General features: G+C 38.7%; 1 protein-coding gene across 3 annotated transcripts in view; it reads right to left on the bottom strand.

Annotated features, from left to right (window-relative positions):
* The window catches only part of LOC134358532 (semaphorin-4D-like), a 42,160-nt gene that overhangs the window by 12,698 nt on the left and 9,513 nt on the right, over window positions 1-19,949 (bottom strand). For 2 of the 3 annotated variants that reach the window (XM_063070857.1, XM_063070860.1), the window contains 8 exons: window positions 13,748-13,792; window positions 12,851-12,949; window positions 12,266-12,368; window positions 12,059-12,166; window positions 11,069-11,190; window positions 9,741-9,919; window positions 8,728-8,839; window positions 6,518-6,713 (listed from right to left, as the gene is read on the bottom strand). In XM_063070857.1, the coding sequence (XP_062926927.1) occupies window positions 6,518-6,713; window positions 8,728-8,839; window positions 9,741-9,919; window positions 11,069-11,190; window positions 12,059-12,166; window positions 12,266-12,368; window positions 12,851-12,949; window positions 13,748-13,792 (964 nt within the window). The remainder of the gene's footprint in view (window positions 1-6,517; window positions 6,714-8,727; window positions 8,840-9,740; window positions 9,920-11,068; window positions 11,191-12,058; window positions 12,167-12,265; window positions 12,369-12,850; window positions 12,950-13,747; window positions 13,793-19,949) is intronic. The other variant, XM_063070858.1, reaches the window with a different exon arrangement.

Here is a 19,949-nt window from a genome sequence, read left to right as displayed (position 1 = left end):
CAAATTACAAGAACCGACAGCCACTGCAATTGAAAATGACTCAGAGTCAGAATTGGATTCTGCAGAGAATATAGATGAAGAAGAGGAGGAAGAATTGGAAGCGATTGGAAGTAAAGGAGATGATAGAAACATAAGAGAGGCTATATTGCAATTAACGGCTGAACTAAGAAAAGTAAGAGAAGAGCTTAGAGATACGAAGATGTGCTATAATAAAGCTGTGGAAATACAGGACAAAATGGATAAGAAGCTTCAGAAGATGGAAAGAGCAATGGGGCATATGAATGATAGAGTGGAAAAAACAGAAAATGATCTGCTTGTCTGGAATTCGGAAAGAAGTCGACTCTTGGAGAAAGTGGACATGTTGGAAAATTTCAGTAGACGTAATAATATTAAAATTGTTGGTCTTAAAGAAGGTACGGAGGGAGAAAAACCAATAGAATTTTTTCAAAGATGGATCCCGGAAGTTTTGCAAATGGAAGAGGAGGTTCGACCAATTGAAATTGAGCGGGCACATAGAGCTCTAAGACCAAAACTAAAAGATGACCAATATCCACGATTGATTTTAATAAAATTCTTAAGGTTTCAAGACAAGGAAAGGATTCTACAGGCAGCTGCTTGAGCTGCCAAGGATAGAAAAGGGCCTTTGATGATTCAAGTTTTTTTCTACCCTGATATAAGTTATGAACTTTTGAAGAGAAGGAAGAAATTTAATCCAGTGAAAAAAACCCTATGGGATCATGGTTATCAATTTATATTGCGTTATCCTGCAACCTTGAAGATTTTTTTGCCTGGTGGAGAAAAAAGATTTTTTGATGACTACCAGAAAGCGGAGCAGTTTGTGCAAGATTCTCTGAGTATTCACCAGATACAAGAACAAATCCAGGGGAGCGAGATAGATTGAAGATGAAGATTGGGTCAAAGAATGGACTTGCTGGATTTTTGAAGGTGGATGAATGTATAAATATATTATTAATTATACGAGGGGGGTAAGAAAGGTTAAAATTGGAGGAATATTAGTTGGGAATAGTAACATTAATTTTGTCTATATATATAATTTTTTTTGTTGCGGGGGAACTGGAAGAAGCACTGACCAATTGCTACGCTAATCATGTGTGCAAGCGTGGCTTTAGCCACGACCCGTAAAATGGAGGGGGGTAGTGTTGTGTATCTTTTCATTCACAACATTAGTGGGGGGGTATTTTGTTTTTTCTTTTTTTGTATCCTATCTTTTTTTTTCTTTTTGCCTGGAAGGTTGGGAGGGAAACACATAGCAACATGGTGAAGTTTAAAGAGATTCCCCAAGGAACTATGAGAGTTGAGAAGATAAGTAATGTTTTAGATTGGAGTAACTTTGTTAAGAATAATGACTAATTTATTGAATTTTTTGAGTTTTAATGTTAACGGGCTTAATGGACCAGTGAAAAGAAAAAGAATCTTAACACACATTAAAAAAATGAAGATAGATTTAGCTTTTTTACAGGAAACGCACCTAACAGAAACAGAACATCAGAAACTAAAGAGAGATTGGGTGGGTAATGTTGTTGCGGCTTCATTTAATTCAAAAGCGAGGAGAGTAGCAATTTTGATCAATAAAACGTTACCAATTAGAATACAAAATGTAATAACTGGTTCTGCGGGGAGATATGTGATTATACATTGTCAACTTTTTTTCTGAACTATGGGCTTTTATGAATATTTATGCACCAAACGAAGATGATGCAAAATTCATACAAGAAGCTTTTCTGAATTTGGCGGATGCACACGAAAAAAATATTAATTGGAGGAGACTTTAATTTTTGCTTAGACCCAGTCTTAGATAGATCAACCAAGGTTGTTATAAAATTGAAGGTAGTAAATTTAACTTTATCATTGATGAAAGATTTAAATTTAATTGATATATGGAGAAGAATCAATCCTAAAGAAAGAGACTATTCGTTCTATTCTCATAGACATAAAACTTATACAAGGATAGATTTTTTTCTATTATCAATGCATATTCAACACAGAGTGAAAAATATGGAATATAAAGCAAGAATATTATCAGATCATTCTCCTTTATTAATGACAATAATAATGGCTGATAAGGAAGAAGTGGCTTATAGATGGAGATTTAATTCAACATTATTAAAGCGTCAAGATTTTTGTGATTTTATGAAAAAGCAGATTCAATTTTTTTTGGATACAAATTTTCATTCAGTGGATGATAAATTTATATTATGGGATGCGATGAAAGCATATCTTAGGGGACAGATAATAAGTTATACATCTAAAATTAAGAAAGAATATATGGCAGAACTAGATCAATTGGAAAAAGAGATTACAAAATTAGAAAAAGAATCTCAAAGATATATGTCAGAAGAAAAACGAAGGCAACTTGTCAATAAGAAGTTACAATATAATACGCTTCAGACATATAGAATGGAAAAAGCAATTATAAGAACTAAACAAAGGTATTAGGAGTTAAGTGAGAGAGCACATAAAATTCTTGCCTGGCAGTTGAAAACAGAACAAGCTTCCAAAACAATAAATGCAATTAGAACAAGGGCAAATAAAATATCTTATAAACCTCTTGAAATAAATGAAACCTTTAAAAATTTCTATTCTGAATTATATCAATCAGAATCTCAAAATGATGTTAATGAGATAGAAAGGTTTTTATCACAAATATCTCTTCGAAAATTGAATTTGGAAGAACAGAAGGGATTAGATATGCCTTTTACATTAAAAGAAGTTGAAGAAGCTTTAGGATCACTCCAAAGTAATAAATCTCCAGGAGAAGATGGTTTTCCACCTGAATTTTATAAAATTTAAAGATTTATTATTTCCTCTCTTTATGGAACTAATACGTCAAGCAGAAAAAATACATAAACTCCCAGAATCTTTTTCAACAGCGATTGTAATAGTATTGCCAAAAAAAGACAGAGATCCTATGAAACCAACATCATACAGGCCTATTTCTTTATTGAATACGGATTATAAAATAATAGCAAAAATTTTATCGAATAGATTATCTAAATATTTACCAAAATTAATACATATGGATCAAACAGGATTTATTAAAAATAGACAATTGGCAGATAATGTAACCCGGCTACTCAGTATAATTCATTTGGCACAAAAAAGGGACGAGAAGAGTATAGTAGTAGCCTTGGATGCAGAAAAAGCATTTGATAGATTAGAATGGGATTTTTTATTTAAAGTATTAGAAAAATATGGGTTAGGAACATCTTTTATAAATTGGATTAAAACTTTAAATTCTAACCCTAAGGCTAAAGTAGTGACAAACTCTCAAATTTCAACACCATTCCAGTTAAAAAGGTCAACTAGACAAGGTTATCCATTATCACCTGCTTTATCTGTACTGGCGATAGAGCCATTAGCAGAACTAATCAGAATTGATCCAGATATTATGGGATTTAGAGTTAATCAGGAGGAATATAAAATTAATCTTTTTGCCAATGATGTTTTGATCTACTTAACAAACCCACAACATTCGTTACATAAATTATCTTCTAGATTGGATGAATATGGGAAGGTATCAGGTTACAAAATAAATTGGGATAAAAGTGAAATTTTACCTCTTACTAAAGGAGACTATAGTCAATGTCGATTAGTAACCCAATTTAGATGGCCGGTAAATGGAATAAAGTATTTAGATATAAGACTTGATAATGATGTAAAGAATTTATATAAATTTAATTATTTACCACTATTGAAAAAAATTCAAGAAGATTTTGACAAACGGATGATACTACCAATAACATTAGTAGGTAGAGTCAATGTTGTAAAAATGAATATATTTCCTAGATTACAGTATTTGTTTCAAACATTACCAATGCAATTGCCACAGAAGTTTTTTCAAGAGTTAAATAAATGTGTGAGAAAATTTCTTTGGAAAGGTAAAATGTCAAGAATATCATTGGAAAAATTGACATGTAAATTTGGGTTAGGAGGGTTACAACTTCCAAACTTTAAAAACTATTATAAAGCAAATCAATTTAGATTTATTGCATCTTTCTTCGATGATCGAAAACCAGCATGGATTAAAATAGAATTAGACAAGATAGGAGAAAATAGACCTGAAGATTTTATATATAAATGGGAATCTACATGGATACAGGAAAAGAAAGAATCTCCTATATTAACACATTTGATTGATCTATGGAATAAGATAAATGTTGATAATGAAACACAGAAATCTCTATTAGCAAGGAGACCTTTGTTCCAAAACAGACTTATTCCTTTTACAATGGACAATCAACTTTTATATAATTGGTACCAAAAAGGGATTAAATTTATAGGAGATTGTTATGAACGAGGTATATTGATGTCATTTGAACAATTAAAGGGTAAATATAAAATATCAAATAATACTTTCTTTTGTTACCTTCAATTAAGGGCTTACTTAAAAGGTAAGCTGGGTCAAACAATGTTTTTGCCAAAACCTAATGAAATTGAAATTTTAATTCAAAAAGGGAAAATTAAAAAATTTATTTCTTGTATGTATAATTTGATTCAAGAACAGACAATTAAACAAGGAACCCATAAGTCAAAGCAAAAATGGGAAACAGATCTGAATATTAATATTGATGAAACAAATTGGTCAAGACTCTGTCTTGACAGTATGACAAATACAATAAATGTTCGACTTAGATTAGTACAATATAATTTTTTACACCAATTATATATTACACCACAAAAAATAAATAGATTAAATTCAAATCTATCCGATAAATGCTTTTGGTGTAATCAAGAAATTGGTACTTTATTACATTCTACTTGGTCTTGTTTTAAAATTCAACTCTTTTGGATAAATTTAAGAGTCTTATTGGAACAAATTACTGGAATTCAACTTCCACATAACCCTGTATTATTTCTACTAGGTGATATTGAAGGGATAAAGCCGAAACAAATTGAATAAATATCAGAAAGAAGTTATAAAAATTGCATTGGCAGTAGCTAAGGAGATTATAGCAGTTACTTGGAAATCTGATTCGTATTTAAGTATGGATCGTTGGAATAATGAAATGGCTAGTTCTATTCCACTCGAAAAAATTACTTATAATTTAAGAGATAAATATGTAACATTTTTGAATATTTGGCGCCCTTATTTACAAAAGATAGGATGGCATATTTAAGTGCTCCGATAAAGATCTTGGTCCCTTGGGGAAAGTAACGAATAATTATACCAAATTTATTTTGAATCCCATGGAGCATGTGGAAACCTTCCAATACCCAGGCGGCTCTTTTTTTTTTCTCTTCTTTCTTTTTAGGTAGGACTATATATGGGGGGGGGAGGGTTAAGGGGAGGGGGGAGGGTAGATTTTATCTTTTCATGTATTCTTTTTGAAAACTCAATAAAAATTATATTACAAAAAAAAAGGAAGGAAAAGTTGCTACTTGTCTGGGACATGTTCAAAGCGCACTTGTCAGGTGAGACAAAAGCAGCATTGAAAGCTGAAAGTATGGACATTGTAGTCATCCCCGCTGGTTTGACGTCCGAGCTCCAGCCACTAGATGCGAGTTTAAAGTGACAACAACAGTGTGTACAAGTAAATTGAGAAACAGAATGTGTTTTGTTGACCTTTTCTTTTGTGTAGATTTCATAAGTGTTTGTATTTTCTTTTATATCTGACTCAAAAACAGCCAATAAATACAACTTGTCTTCCATGTATTCATTTTTCCGAAGTTGGTAACCTCTGTATAAGCCGACCCCCTAATTTTAGGACCAAGATTTAGGACCAAATTCTCAGCTTATACACTGGAATTTACGGCACTTTAATAAATGTACTTTGAATCTTTGAATCCAGCAAGGTGTTTACCCACTTCATGGATCCAGTAAGCAGATATTGGGAGGGCTGGTGTGGAGAGATGGGTAGTACCAGGACAGGGGCACCAGAGTTTCAACCACACCCATTTGCTGATCAGGCATATTGTCACTTGCCCACAGGGTCACTCAAAGACCCGACACACTAACCAGCTTTCTCACACTACCACTGAAAAGCAGCAGAAAGCAGGTTCAGTTGTAACAAAGAGATTTAGATAAGAAACGAGGCCAGGAAGCTGGAGTGTAGCTTAAGTGCTGGCATGGACAGGTTGGACCAAGTGGCCTGTTTCTATATTGTATATCTCATGCAAGTAGGATCTCATGCAAGTCACCTCAAGTGGGAGCCATTAACCCTTACGTACCTTTCACTTATTGTAATCATACCGTAAATTGCCATATGAATATTTACAATAGTAACACTCTATGGAAACATGTTGCTCTGTAACAAAACCCACCTACGGGTGGAACTGTATCCCTACTGTTGGAGAAAAATAATGCCAATTCAATATGGAAAAAAAAGCTTCAAATAATTAATTTGACTGCTCCAAAGAGCCAGGATTAGAATTATGAACAAAATGAATTACATTATACAGTTTCACTGTACCTTTGACAGTCAACACATTGGACTACAACAGTCAGCAACAGCAAAATTGGGCACCTTCCAAACTATTGCTGGTTATCAGCCCTTACCCATCGCCACATACAGGATACGGGACACATCTCCATTGGGGGCAAGAACAGAATCCACAACTATTTTCTTGAAGCGATTCTGATGATTGATAATGAGGGGTCTTTTTCCAATAGGATATATCCAAGACTCCATCTCTGGATTGTTCTCCACAACAGTGAGTACTTGATCTGGTAGTTCTTTTGTGTTATTGACACACTGAAAGAATGAGCAAACAATAATAGAAATCATGTTATTTACCAATTCAATGTGCATCAATGTAAAAGGTGAATATCAAAAGAGTCCTTCACCAATCTAAGATATTAAGTGAAGAGGTAGTGAGAGAAAAAAAATTTGAGACTGAGTCAAAAGGTTTTAGTTGGAATGTGTTTGTTTTTTAAATGCATGATAAGTTACCAATCAATAAATGCAATAGGAAGAGAAGTGACCATGAAGAAGTTGACAGATGAGCACCTGGTAAAGTTGAGAGAAACAAACATTAGGAAGCTTGTTCTTTGGTCAGTTTGATTGCGTGGAGACTGGCTGACATTGTGATGATAAACACTTTTACTTTTGGAATTTGGGATTTGCCAGTATGAATGAATTGAACATTTTGCCTGTAATATTTGAATATTTATCATAGATATCTTTACAGATTGGTCTTGATATCTACCTACATATTTGAATATTTAAGAGAGACCAGTCAGGCTTAAAATTTGAAATTTGCAGATGTAGAAAATATTATGCTTCATTGCCTTAACCTGTGAATCAGCTAATTTAGTTTGAGCTGCAAGTTTAATCAGACACTGATATTCTGTGAAATGGACGAGTCTGGTGTGTGAGAAGGAAGTGTGGAAGTCGTGAATAGTGCTTGATTTTAGATTAAAATAGATCTAAAATGAACAAAGTAGTTTTTTCCTCCAGGAAATGAAAGCTATGGGGAGTGGGAGAGAAGATCTGGTTTGAAGTCCTTTAATTGATTGCAGATTTCGACAGAATGAACAGAAAAAGCAGAGCCCATTTGTGGAGACGAATGTGACCATGACCAGAGGCCACCAATACAAGAGAAACACCAGGAAACTTGAGGAGAATGCAGAAGAATCTTCTTTACCCAAAGGGCAGTAAGAAACTGGAACTCACCCCCAGAGAGGGACTGAGCTGACGCTGTCGATGCATTAGGTTCATAGTCATACATCATGGAAACAGGCTCTTTGGCCCAACTCATTCATGCTGACCAAGATGCCAATCTAAGCTAGTCCCATTCGGCTGCATTTGACCTGCATCTCTCTACTTCTTTCCTACTCATGTACCTAGCCAGATGTTTTCTTTAAATGTTTGAACTGGACCCACCCCCAGCAATTCCTTTGGCAGAACATTCCATATATCCACCACTCTGTGTGGAAAAACCTGACCCTCAGGTTTGCTTTAGAACTTTCACTTTTCATCTTAAGCTTATGCCTTCTAGTTTCACCCTTCCCTATCTGGGGAAAAAATACGGATCATCTACCCTACAATGCCTGTTGTAATTTTATTAATCTCTAAATGGCCATCCTCAGCCTCCTTTACTTCAGAGAAAAAGTCCTGGCAAATTCAATCCCACCTCATAACTCAATGTATAGGGGAGAAAGGAATACGGAGTACCACTGGTAGATTTGCATGGGAAACGAGGTGAGAAACTTGAATGGAGCTTAAATGCCGGGATGGACTGGTTGTGCCAAATGATCTGTTTCTGTACTGTACAGCCACGTAATCCTGTGCAAGGAGGGATCCAGTCATCACAAGGTGAAACCGTTAAACCTTCTGTATCCTTCACTTACTTTATAAATTGTCATCTAAACATACTTAATGATGATTCTATGTAAACATGCTGCTCTGTCATTTCTCCCACCTACCATGAATAGAACTGTGTCCCTGGTGTTGCACCTACCAGCTCCTCCCATTGTACTGCAGCCTTTCCCAGACACCACCCACCTCTAAATCCCTACTGCTCAAACTTCTGCCAGTTTTTATCCTGAATCACAAATGCTGACATTAAAGCAGTGGCTCGGACAGGGATTTAATACAGTTACTAATTGACATCCACATGCACTGGTCCAATTTTCCCCTCACTATACTCCTCACGTGCTACACCATGAGAATGTGATTACTCTAATAAAGCTAATTTAAGCCCAGCTTTCATGGGATAAATACTCTGCATTCACAAAAGTCAAATATCCAATTGGCAGTCTCTCACCTGGCCAGGTCTGGGATTGGAGGGAATAATGCCCCCGTAACCCTTAAAGGCAGATTGTCCAAACACGTCACTGATCTCCTTCATGGAATACACACACACGGCTGTTCCGTTCCTGAAAAAGGTACAAGCTCAGATAGGCGTCCAGTGAGGGAGAGAAACAGAACAAACTGAGTCATTTTTCACGCACAGCAATGAAATCCAAAAGCACCTCTCCTAATGGCCTTGGGTAAGCTGTCTTCTGCCCTAAATGAACAACTTAAGAGTACCTTAACTCATCTTTTACCTTTATCTCTTGAATGTAGATCACAATTGGATTAATTTTACAGCACAAGCTTCAATATTACAGTGTTGGATCTGGATCAGATTCAAACGTTGAGTTCTGATGAATGTTACACTACAGGATATTGATCTTACTGATATTATAGTATTACTGTATACAAACAATCAGATTGATAATAGTAACTCAAAGAGATCCGTACATATTGTGACCCTTTCTAGCCCTTTGTTCAGGCTTTTCTCAGTGTAAGGATGCCTCTGCACACCCTGTCCTGTTCTCTTTCCATGTCCCACAGAACACATTAGTACAAAGGTACTTAATGACAAGGTACTGAGCAGTACCCTCCCATCCTGGGACAGCTTGTTCCTTTGTTTCCAGGGATGAAGTGCCCCATGATCCGTGCACAGCTTCAAAGTGCAGTCTCTGCAGAGTGAACTTCAGGTCAGGGATGTTAACATCAGCTGGCTTACCTTTCACAAATGCCTTCTGCTCAAGGGGTTCTGAAGACAATTGGCCAAAGAAGGGCTTCTTGTCACACGAAAGTTCTTCCTAACCCTCAATGTTGAGAAAAGTGAAGCAATTCCAAGTTTGTTTAGAAAAAAAAATTGACTGGTTGGAAGAAAGTGGGGATGGTGGTGCCTCTTATCACTTAAACTGTATCAGGGTAGCTCAGGCTCACATGGAACAGCATTACATTTCATAGGTTTGATTTGTTCCACTATTCTTATAAACTCACCAATTGCTGCTAAAGACTCCATACACTCTCTCTTCACTATCATTGGGTGTTTTGTAAATAAATGCATCTTCAATCCTGTTGTAAAGGACACTGTCAGCAGGATTGCTGCAGATCAGACGGGCTTTGAGAAAGGTTGCCCACTTACTCAGCAGTCGTTGTCTGGATCCACCTTGGTCATTCTGTGAACAAAACAGATCCGAACCTGTGATAAACATCACATCGGCAGCTGACCCAAGAAAGGTGGAGTGGATGGTTACCTACCGTCAGGTGACCAGAACATGTGGTCACAATGACTGCACGCTTTGAACCACCTTAAATTCTGGTGTCATCTCACTGAGGAGCACAAGGTATTAATTGAAGCTGTGGGCAAGTTTTATGATGAGGCCAAGTGTCCAGAGTAACGTGTGAAGAGAAAGTTACAGCAGAAATGACCACTTCACAGCAGATAGTGAAAGGGCTCAAAATTTCCAACCAACTTCAAGTAACCTGTCTGTACTTTCTCCATCGATGCTGCCTGACATGCTGAGGATTTCTAGCATTTTCTGTATTTACTCTACACTTCCAGCATGTGCAGTATTTTTGATGATCAGCAACAATGATTTAGTTCGAACTATACCTTTTAATGGCACAAAGTTTCATAACAAAATCATCAAGGTTCTCATTGAGGACAAAGAGGTTTGAGGAATATGTTTCCAGGTTTAGGGCCTAGACTTATGAAGATGTTAACAGAGTTTGCTATTTTAGTTACTTACTAGATTAGCAAGTTTAGGCAATAAATATTCTGGACTGCATGTTCTTACTGGCTTGGTTGAGGAAAGTAGTTCAACAAGTGGCTGTGATTCAAATAGGTTCGAATTGGTCAGGGTTTATACGCCTAATCACTGGCTGACTCAGATCGAGTTAGACTTACAAAAGACAGATGCTGGAAGAGCAGAGCCGATCAAACAACATTTGTGGAGGCAGAAGGTCCAAGTCAAATGTTTTGGTTAAAACCCTGCATCACGTCAGACAGCTGTGAACAGCAGGAAGACTGGAATAGGTTTGGCGGCAGCGACAGATTTAAATACATTCAACCTTTATATAAATTGTCTGCGCGGGCCGTCAGTGATTTCAGCAGTGTCCCGAGGCAGGGCTAGACCCTTCCAACATTGGGCTTGGAGCTGGAGCTCGCACTAATGCGAGGGATAGAACTCTGGTTACCAACCACACTGTCCGGTTTCCTTGCAGGGAAATAAGGTGAGGGACCGGAGGGAAGCTTCTCAGTGATGGAGTAACAATCCAACTCAAGGTGACAGCAAATCCAGTCACAGTCCATGAGGCACACCCACCTTACACACTTGGCCAATCCGTGAAATCCATGGGTCAACATCCGGGTTTACCTGCGCAATCCTTTCTCTGAAGAACACATAAACCAAGTCGCCCAGCGGTGACATTCCCACAAATTTGGGATCTGAAGGGAAGGAAGCGTGATTACAGATAATTGATGAAGTGAAGGCTGTGGAAGGATCAGAGAGCTCACAATGACCAGGAAATTGAAGGGTCGGGAAATGGAGAATCTCAAACCTAACTGGGTGTCTTTGCTGTGGTAACATAGGAAACATGACAACCAATTTGAACACAACAAGCTCCCACAAAGAGTATCTTGGTTAATAAGTGGATGACCCATTTTGGAGACCTCAAAGAAATCTTACCTCATTCAAAATGGCAAATTGGACTTTGTCTGTACTCAAGGTATCAGACTGAAGATGGGACCCCACACACTACAGCTCCACAAGTTTCCCACTGACATCCCATGATAGAGGGCTGAAGACATCCCACACATTATAAATGTTTGAAGCTCTAGATGTTCTGATGTTCTGTTGTCACACATCCCATTTAAACCCAGGAAAATCTTCACCCTTCTCCCAAGTGAGTTGGCATTCTTTCCGGTGGTGGAAGTCTCCAGTGACCTTTTATCAAAGCACAAAAGAAGAAGGGAGCAGTGCAGGCTTAGTCCATCACCATCTCCTTTGTCTTACTGAAGTTGAGCTGCAGATGATCAGCTTACACTATTTGACAAAGTCCTCCACCAGGGCCCTGTATTCATCCTCCTGTCCTCCCTTTATACACCCAACTATTGCTGAATCATTAGAGTATTTCTGCAAGCGTTTCAGACCCATTCACTGAACCAAAACTGGTGACACTTGTGGCAAAGGTCATGGTCCCTTCTGACAGAAGGGGTCATGGAAGAATGACAGAGACAGAAAAATAAATACTTGAGGGATTTGTAGGAAAGAAATCTATGCAGGAGAAGCCAGAGAATGGAATGTCACACTTACCTTTCATCCATTCGTCATGAGACTTTAATCGTGAGAGTTTATCACCTTTCTTGTAACCAGTAAGGACCTCTTTGTCTCCATTAGATGCTGAAGAATAGATTCTTTCCTCTGTAAAAGTAGACACACACACACACACACACACACACTCTGAGTGAACTGGTTCTGGATCTCCAAATTAATGTGAATTGAAACTGCAAGAAGGCCTACCAACAACCAGTGAAGCAAAACCTCGTTGTGGAGTTTCAGGACAGATACCTTGTCCCACAGTTATGTTCCTTTCATTGAGAAATTCCTTTAATTCATTTTTAAACTGTAAAAAAAGAAAAAAGTTGGTAAGAGATACACCTTTTAAAATTAATGTTTTTATCTCTAATAGTGGAGGTAAGGAGGAAAAGATTATTCCTGACATGCAGAGGGAAGCATTACACTCATAAGCCTAATGGCTTCTTTCCATGCTGCAACCTCGAGTAAGAAGTTACGCTGATAAGATTAGAGAACGGCCACATAATCCTAACAGGTGTAGGAATTTCTTCTTGCAGACGGTGGTAAATCTCTGAAATTATTGACTCCAGAGGATTTGTCACTAGGCAGGTTCATTCTGGCTCCAGGAGACTGTGCACAATGAACTATATTTGGGTAGCGGCCAAGGAGATGCAGACAGCAGGCAGGAGGTCCAGCCACTTCACACCATCATATAAGATTAAAATTGCTCCAAATTTGTTTTTCCAAACCTTTAAGGTGAAAGGCACAACTCAAATGAATATGTTAAAGTATTAATCGCCAGTTACTTACAAGTAGCCAACACTTTGGTCTCATCCAATTGGTTCCACACAGAAAGAAGTTAGCTTTATTGAATTTGTGCAAGATCATGATATAATTCCCACAGGTACCCTGTAAAATAAAGGGGTTCAATATTTAAACAGCCAATCAGTCAAAGAAACCAGGTTCCGGATACCCAGTGGAAGAGACATTGTTCACAATGTATTCTGATACATGAAAAGGCTAAATATCACTAACTCCAAGAAGTGCAACGCCTGGAATGGACTGAGGCTCGAGGAGAGTTTGTTTGATTTGGAGACAACATCCCTGTTAAATGCTGACATTGTTTCCGTAGCCATCACATCTCAGAGGCCATCAGGCTGAGAGGAAAGAGTTGGAGGACCACCCACTATAGGGTTTGAGAGGGTTGATGGAGATGATGTCGGGAATTTCAGAGGGACTTGGGTGGGAACAGATGTGACATCCTTTACAAACCAATGTTGGAGAGTCCCCGGGCAATCAGAAAGCTCTACAGACACATATGGCCATCAGTCCGACACAAAGGAAGAGTCTTCAACCAAGATCAGAGTCTACAGAGGAAGTCTTGCCCTCAGCACTCAGATTGCAGCTCACATAACTCAATGCACATAGATCTCTGGATTAGAGATATAATTAAAACAGACTATCAGTAACTGACTTGCAACATGATATCACTGGAAGAGGAGATTCCAGGAGCCACATCACAGTTCAACAACATTTAAAAACCACTGACTCTTTTTGGAAGCTGGTTCAGTGCTAAAAAGACGATTTAATAACAAATAAACACTCAAAACAGTTCTACCAGAGCTGTGTAAACATATCAGGATATTGCATTCCTGAAGAACTTAAGATAAGCGAATAGACTGAAAAGAATTCTGAAGCAGAACTCACCGATTTGTCCCCCGGGCATTCTTTAGGATCACCAGGCACTTTGATCTATAAGGTGAAGAGACAGGATCCATGACCAGTGACGGACAATTCTCATCAAATAACTGATTTCCATCATTGAGAAATATTCTGTACCGTACAGGTCTATTACTGAGACAGAGAACTATCCTGCACTTGTTAGTACAGCAGTCAGAATTTGAAACACATTAAAGCATCTTGCAAAAAAAAACAAATTGTCGCAGCGCCTCACTCTGCTGAACCTCACTGGTAATTGTTTTACATTGTCACATGTACCAAGATAGTGAAAAAAAAGTTTTGCAAATTATCCATAGTGATCATTTCAAAACATAAGTACTTTGAGAAAAACAGGAAAAGCAGTAACAGAATGCAAAATATAGTGTTAGAGTTACAGTACCTGCCTCAACCACTTCCTCTGGCAGCTCATTCCATTTAAGAACTAGCTGCAGTTGAAAATGTTTCCCTCATGTTCTTATTAAATCTCTCTTCCAACCTTAATCCTATGCCCCCTAGTTCTTGATTCCACAGCCCTGGAAAAAAGACTATTTACTCTAGCTATGTTTTTGATCTTTTGTACCTCTATAAGATTACTACTCATTCTCCTACACTCCAAAGAAAAATGTCAGAACTTGCTGAACCTCTCCATAACTCAGTCCCTCAAGTGCTGACAGCATTGCCTGTGCTCTTTCAAGCTTATTGACATCTTTCTTATAGCAGGGTAAACACAATATTCCAAATGCAGCCTTGCCAACATCTTGTACAACTGCAACATACAAGCGATACTATCTGTAGGAGCCATGCATTGGTTTTCTATCTACATTTCTACATTGTATTCTATATTACACATTTATTAGGGTAGCTAGTCACATAGTGTAGGGGGTGGTAAAAGTGAAGGGAATAGTTATGTATTTGTGCTTTGTTCTGGGCAGCATGGAGCTGGGACCAATGGATGTTATACAGTATCTTTTGTTGACTGCTTAGTTACGCTTAACTTTGAAACTGCTTAACCCCGATTAAGTCTGCTTAAGTACGTTTAATTACACTAGTCTTAATTTCATCACTTCAATACTCCATGTTTTGCTAGATGCTAATAAAGGATTACTTTTGGAACATTATTATTGGATTGATTGGAGGGCATGTCATACAAGGAGAACAATCTGTGGGGAATTGCCAGTAGTGGCATTAGTTTGTTAGAATTGGCCAGTACATTGTCAGGAAAAATTTTTGACAGTTATACCAAACGAATGTCAACACTTGGATGTGACTGTGAAATCAGAAACACCGTAGCCTGTGTGCTTGGGTGTTAAACAGCTTGGAATGGTCAGCACTCACTGTAAGCTCCATAGGACGGTGTTTGGCGAGGAGTTCAGCACTTGGTTCTATTGAAACACTAAAATATTTTGATTGTTATTGTTTTGTCCAGTTTGCACACTTAGAAAACACCATGAGTCAAGCTAGACACAGTAACCTTGAAGTCAGGGCTAAAAGCAAAATTAAACTTAGTGGGAAAGCTTTGGAGACTAGAATTGACAATGTTCAGGACTACAATAAAATTGTTAAGAAGACTGATGGTTTAATACCATTAATTAGAAGTGTTCTGGTATCAGAAGGGCAACAAGATGTTTCAAGAGTGCATTCTCATTTGGGTGAAGATGTTGCTTAGCAGCATAACTTGCTGCTGTCTTTAATGCCCATTTCAGACAAGACAAACTGAAAGCTATTAAGTATTGATATGCTTATTAATACAGTCACAATGGAGGCTGAACAATGGTTGGAACAAACATGCAAAGTTGAAGGTCAAATTGCTGGAGGAAATGAAAATTTATAAAGCCACAGAGCATACTGCGACTACATATGAAATTGATGATTTTCAGGATAACATACTACCCTGAAGACTGTGTCTAACATGCAAGCTGCAGGCTCTATTGCCAGCAGAGTATCCCATGTGTCTGATACCTCTGCTAAAATGGTGGCTAGTTTAGCTTCATTATTCACATGGCAATAATTACCGAAAGACAAACATGCATTGGAAGAGCAAGAGCAGCGGCTTCGGAGAAGAAGGAGCAGTTCAAGTTGCAGGAGGAAATTGCAGTGCAGATGGTCAAAGTTAAGTGGTAAGAGATTCAAGTGCTGTGCGTGCTAAACGTGCTCCAGCAGGACAGTTCTATGGTGCGAGGTCCTATGCTGACATAGCACTGAGAAAATCCAACTTGCTCGATGTCAATGTGGATACATTTGTTCCTCAAATGTCTATGAGCTACAAGTTCGGACCCCAAGGGGTAGTTCAGGATGTTTACTCTCAGCCTGCACCAAGGAGGCACTCTGAATCTGTGCCATAGCCAATAGCACAAGGTGCTTCTGAGGAGATTAATTTGCAGTATGGTGACACTTGTGTTTCAGTGCACTGGAGGCCATAAGGATGAGAAAAGGAAATAGCAAGCTTAGTGATGCAACAACTTCGCAGAGTATTTCTGCCTTAAAAGAGAGATTCAATTCATCAGTGGTGATCCATTGCAGTACCATTCATGAGGGCTTTCAAGAATAGCACAAGACAGATGATTATGGCGATCGTCTCTATTTTCTTGAACAGTTCACTGGAGGTTATCCTAGAGAGCTGGTCAAAAGTTGCCAGCAAGCCAAGCCAACCCAGAGTAAGAATATCTCAAGGACAAAGCTTTATTACATGAACATTTTGTTAATGAGTGGAAAATTGCTACAGCCTACATGAAAAAGGCTCTTTCTTAGCTGCATATCAAAACAGAAGATGTGAAAGCTCTTCAAGACTTTAGTCTTTCCTTAGAGGCTGCTGTAATGCAATGGGCAATGCTTGGTACATGTGAGAGCTGAACATGCCTATTAATAGCAACACTCAAAATACAGGAGGAACTCAGCAGGTCAGGTTGCATCTATGGAAAAGAGTGAACAGTCAACATTTCAGGCTGAGACCCTTCATCAGGACTGGGAAAAAAAGATGAGGTCAGTAAGAAGGTGGAGGAGGAAGAAGTACAAGCTTTTAGGTGGTAGGTGATAGGTGAAACCGGGAGGGGTGAAGTATAGAGCTGGGAAGTCAACTGGTTGAAGTGAGAAAGGGCAAGGGAAGGAGAATCTGATACGAGAGGTTAGAAGACCATGGAAGAAAGGGAAGGGGGAGGAGCACCAGAGGGAGGTGATGGGCAGGAAAGGAGATAAGGTGAGAGAGGGAAAACAAGAATGGGGAATGGTGAAGGCAGGGGGTGCGATTACCAGAAGATCGAGAAATTGATATCCCATGCCATCAGGTTGAGGCTACCTGGACGGAATACAAGGTGATGCTCCTCTAACCAGTGTGGCTTCATCGCGGCAGAAGAGGAGATCACAGACCAACATGTCAGAAGGGGAATGGGAAATAGAATTGAAATAGGTGGTCACCGGGATAACCTGTGTTTTTGTGTCAGACAGAGCATAGGTACACAGCAAAGTGGCGTCCCAATCAACATTGGGTCACACGGATATAGAGGAGGCCACACTGGGAGCAACAGATACAGTAGATGACCCCAACAGAACAAGGTGAGGCGAAATATCACCCGTGGAAGGATAGTTTAGGGCCCTGAACGGTCATGAGGGAGCAGGCGTGGCACTTGTTCTGTTTGCAAGGACAAGTACCGGAAGGGAGATCAGTGGGAAGGGATAAATGGACAAGGGAATCATGTAAGGAGCAATCCCTGTGGGAAGTGGGGGGGGGAGAAGAGAAAGGGAAAGATGTGCTTGGTGGTGGGATCCCATTTTAGATAGCAGAGGTTACAGAGAACTATGTCCTGAAAGGGGAGGCTAGCAGGGTGGTAGGTGAGGACAAGAGAAACCCTATCCCTGGTGGGGTGGAGGGAGGATCAGGTGATGACAGACGTGTGTAAAATGGAAGATGTGCTGGTGAGGACAGCATTGATGATGGAGTTCCTCCCGCAGCTTGAGGATGTTATTTGTTTTTCCAACATCTGTTGAGTTTCTCACATTTGTGACGCCTATTAATATATAGATTGTTGTAAAGAAGTTGTCTTACATGCTTAGGGATGGGTTTTATGTGCTTGGAGATGTTTTGCCTGTGAGCTACTACATAATCACAACTGTGAAACTACTTTCACCAATCTTGTTGAGTTTACTGAAAAACAAGTGATGAGTTATTGATTTATTTATTTGACATACACCCAATGTATGGATATATGTGGGATACTACAGCACCTGCAGTAAGCAAAAGTGTGAAGAAAACTAAGTCACAAATTCATTGTAAAGCTTAAGGAAGCAGCTTTACCACTACTGTGGCTACTGCGAAAGGCGAAACTAAAACGGAGCCTAGAACTGATGAAAAGGGTGCGGATTTAGAACAAGCTATGAAAAAAAAAGCAGCGAGTAACACTCTGCTATCTATTAGGTTATGGGGGCTAGTGATAATGATTATAAACTTCCTGCAATTCCAGTTCAGGTGAAGTCTAAGAAGGGTAAGAATTCAGTGGTTATTTATGCTTTCAAGTAAAGTTCCTGGGTGTCAAGATGCTTGAGGATCTACCCTGGTCCCAAAATATCGATGTAGCTATAAAGTAGTCAAGACAGCAGCTCTATTTCATTAGAAATTTGAAGAGATTTGGTTTGTCTACTAAGACACTTGAAAATTTCTATAGATGTAGTGTGGATAGCATTCTGAAAGGCTGCATCACTGTCTGGTACGGGGGGTGGAGGGCTACTGCACAGGACCAAAAGAAGCTACAGAAAATCATAAAATTACTCAGCTCCATCTTGAGTACTCGCCTCCATAGTACTTAAGACATCTTTAAGAAGTGGTACCTCAGAAAGATGACGTCCATTATTAAGGGACCACGGCACCTTTCAGAATGCTATCCACACTACATCTATAGAAATTTTCAAGTGTCTTAGTAGACAAACCAAATCTCTTCAAATTTCTAATGAAATAGAGCTGCTGTCTTGACTACTTTATAGCTACATCGATATTTTGGGACCAGGGTAGATCCTCAAGCATCTTGACACCCAGGAACTTTACTTGAAAGCATAAATAACCACTGAATTCTTACCCTTCTTAGACTTCACCTGAACTGGAATTGCAGAAAGTTTATAATCATTATCACTAGCCCCCATAACCTAATAGATAGCAGAGTGTTACTCGCTGCTTTTTTTTTTCATAGCTTGTTCTAAATCCGCACCCTTTTCATCAGTTCTAGGCTCCGTTTTAGCTTCGCCTTTCGCAATGCCCTCTTCTCACTGTTACCGCCAGAGAGGAGATACAGAAGCCTGAAGGCACACACTCAGTGATCCAGGAACAGCTGCTTCCCCTCTGCATCCGATTCCTAAATGGACATTGAATCCATGAACACTACCTCACTTTTTAAAGAATAAATATTATTTCTGTTTCTGCACCAGTTTTAATCTATTATATATAATTACTGTAATTGATATATTTACTTATTCTTTCTATATTATCATGCATCACATTGACCTGCATGTAAGTTAACAAATTTCATGACACTGATAATAAATAATATCTGCCATTGATAAAAAACCTGATTCTGAAATACAGCAATGTTCTGCATAATGAGCCTCATGAACAAACTCATCTTGATGAGAAAAATAACTCATTTTCTTGCCCCATGGTGTACAAGAGAAGGTTGATTAGCTACATCATTTCAGGATTGGTAGTGGCTGGCTTAGTTTAAACTACTGTGAACTACCCAACATCTATACGCAGGAAAGTACATCTGCCCATGAAAGGAACATCTTTGATGGAAGATCTTCAGAAATGGTCTCACCTGAAGCATATTCGTTTGCTGGAAATTGATTCAGAAATTGAGCTGTTGATAGATCAAATGTGCCAAAGGCATTGAACTGTTGCAAGTGATTTGCAGTGTTAATGATGGACACTATGCAACCAGAACAATGCCGGTTGGACTGTTAACGAACCATTGAAAGGAGACCCTGGTGGTGGAAGAAACTATGCTCGGCCAAAGCTACCAGTTAAAAGGATTTCAGTTTTACACTTAGATGAGCTTTAGCAGCAGCAATTCAAGACAGATTTCCCTGAAACAGTCAAGAGGAACAACGTAGTTTGTCAAGAGAAGATCACGATCCAGGGTAGACCGCTTACCAGAAAAAGGACATTTGTATAAATATTACCATTTCATGTCTCGTGATTTGGTAATATGTA

Source organism: Mobula hypostoma, chromosome 18 (genome assembly GCF_963921235.1).
Source record: "Mobula hypostoma chromosome 18, sMobHyp1.1, whole genome shotgun sequence".
Classification (NCBI taxonomy): Eukaryota; Metazoa; Chordata; class Chondrichthyes; order Myliobatiformes; family Myliobatidae; genus Mobula; species Mobula hypostoma.
This window is presented reverse-complemented; position numbering and strand designations above follow the sequence as displayed.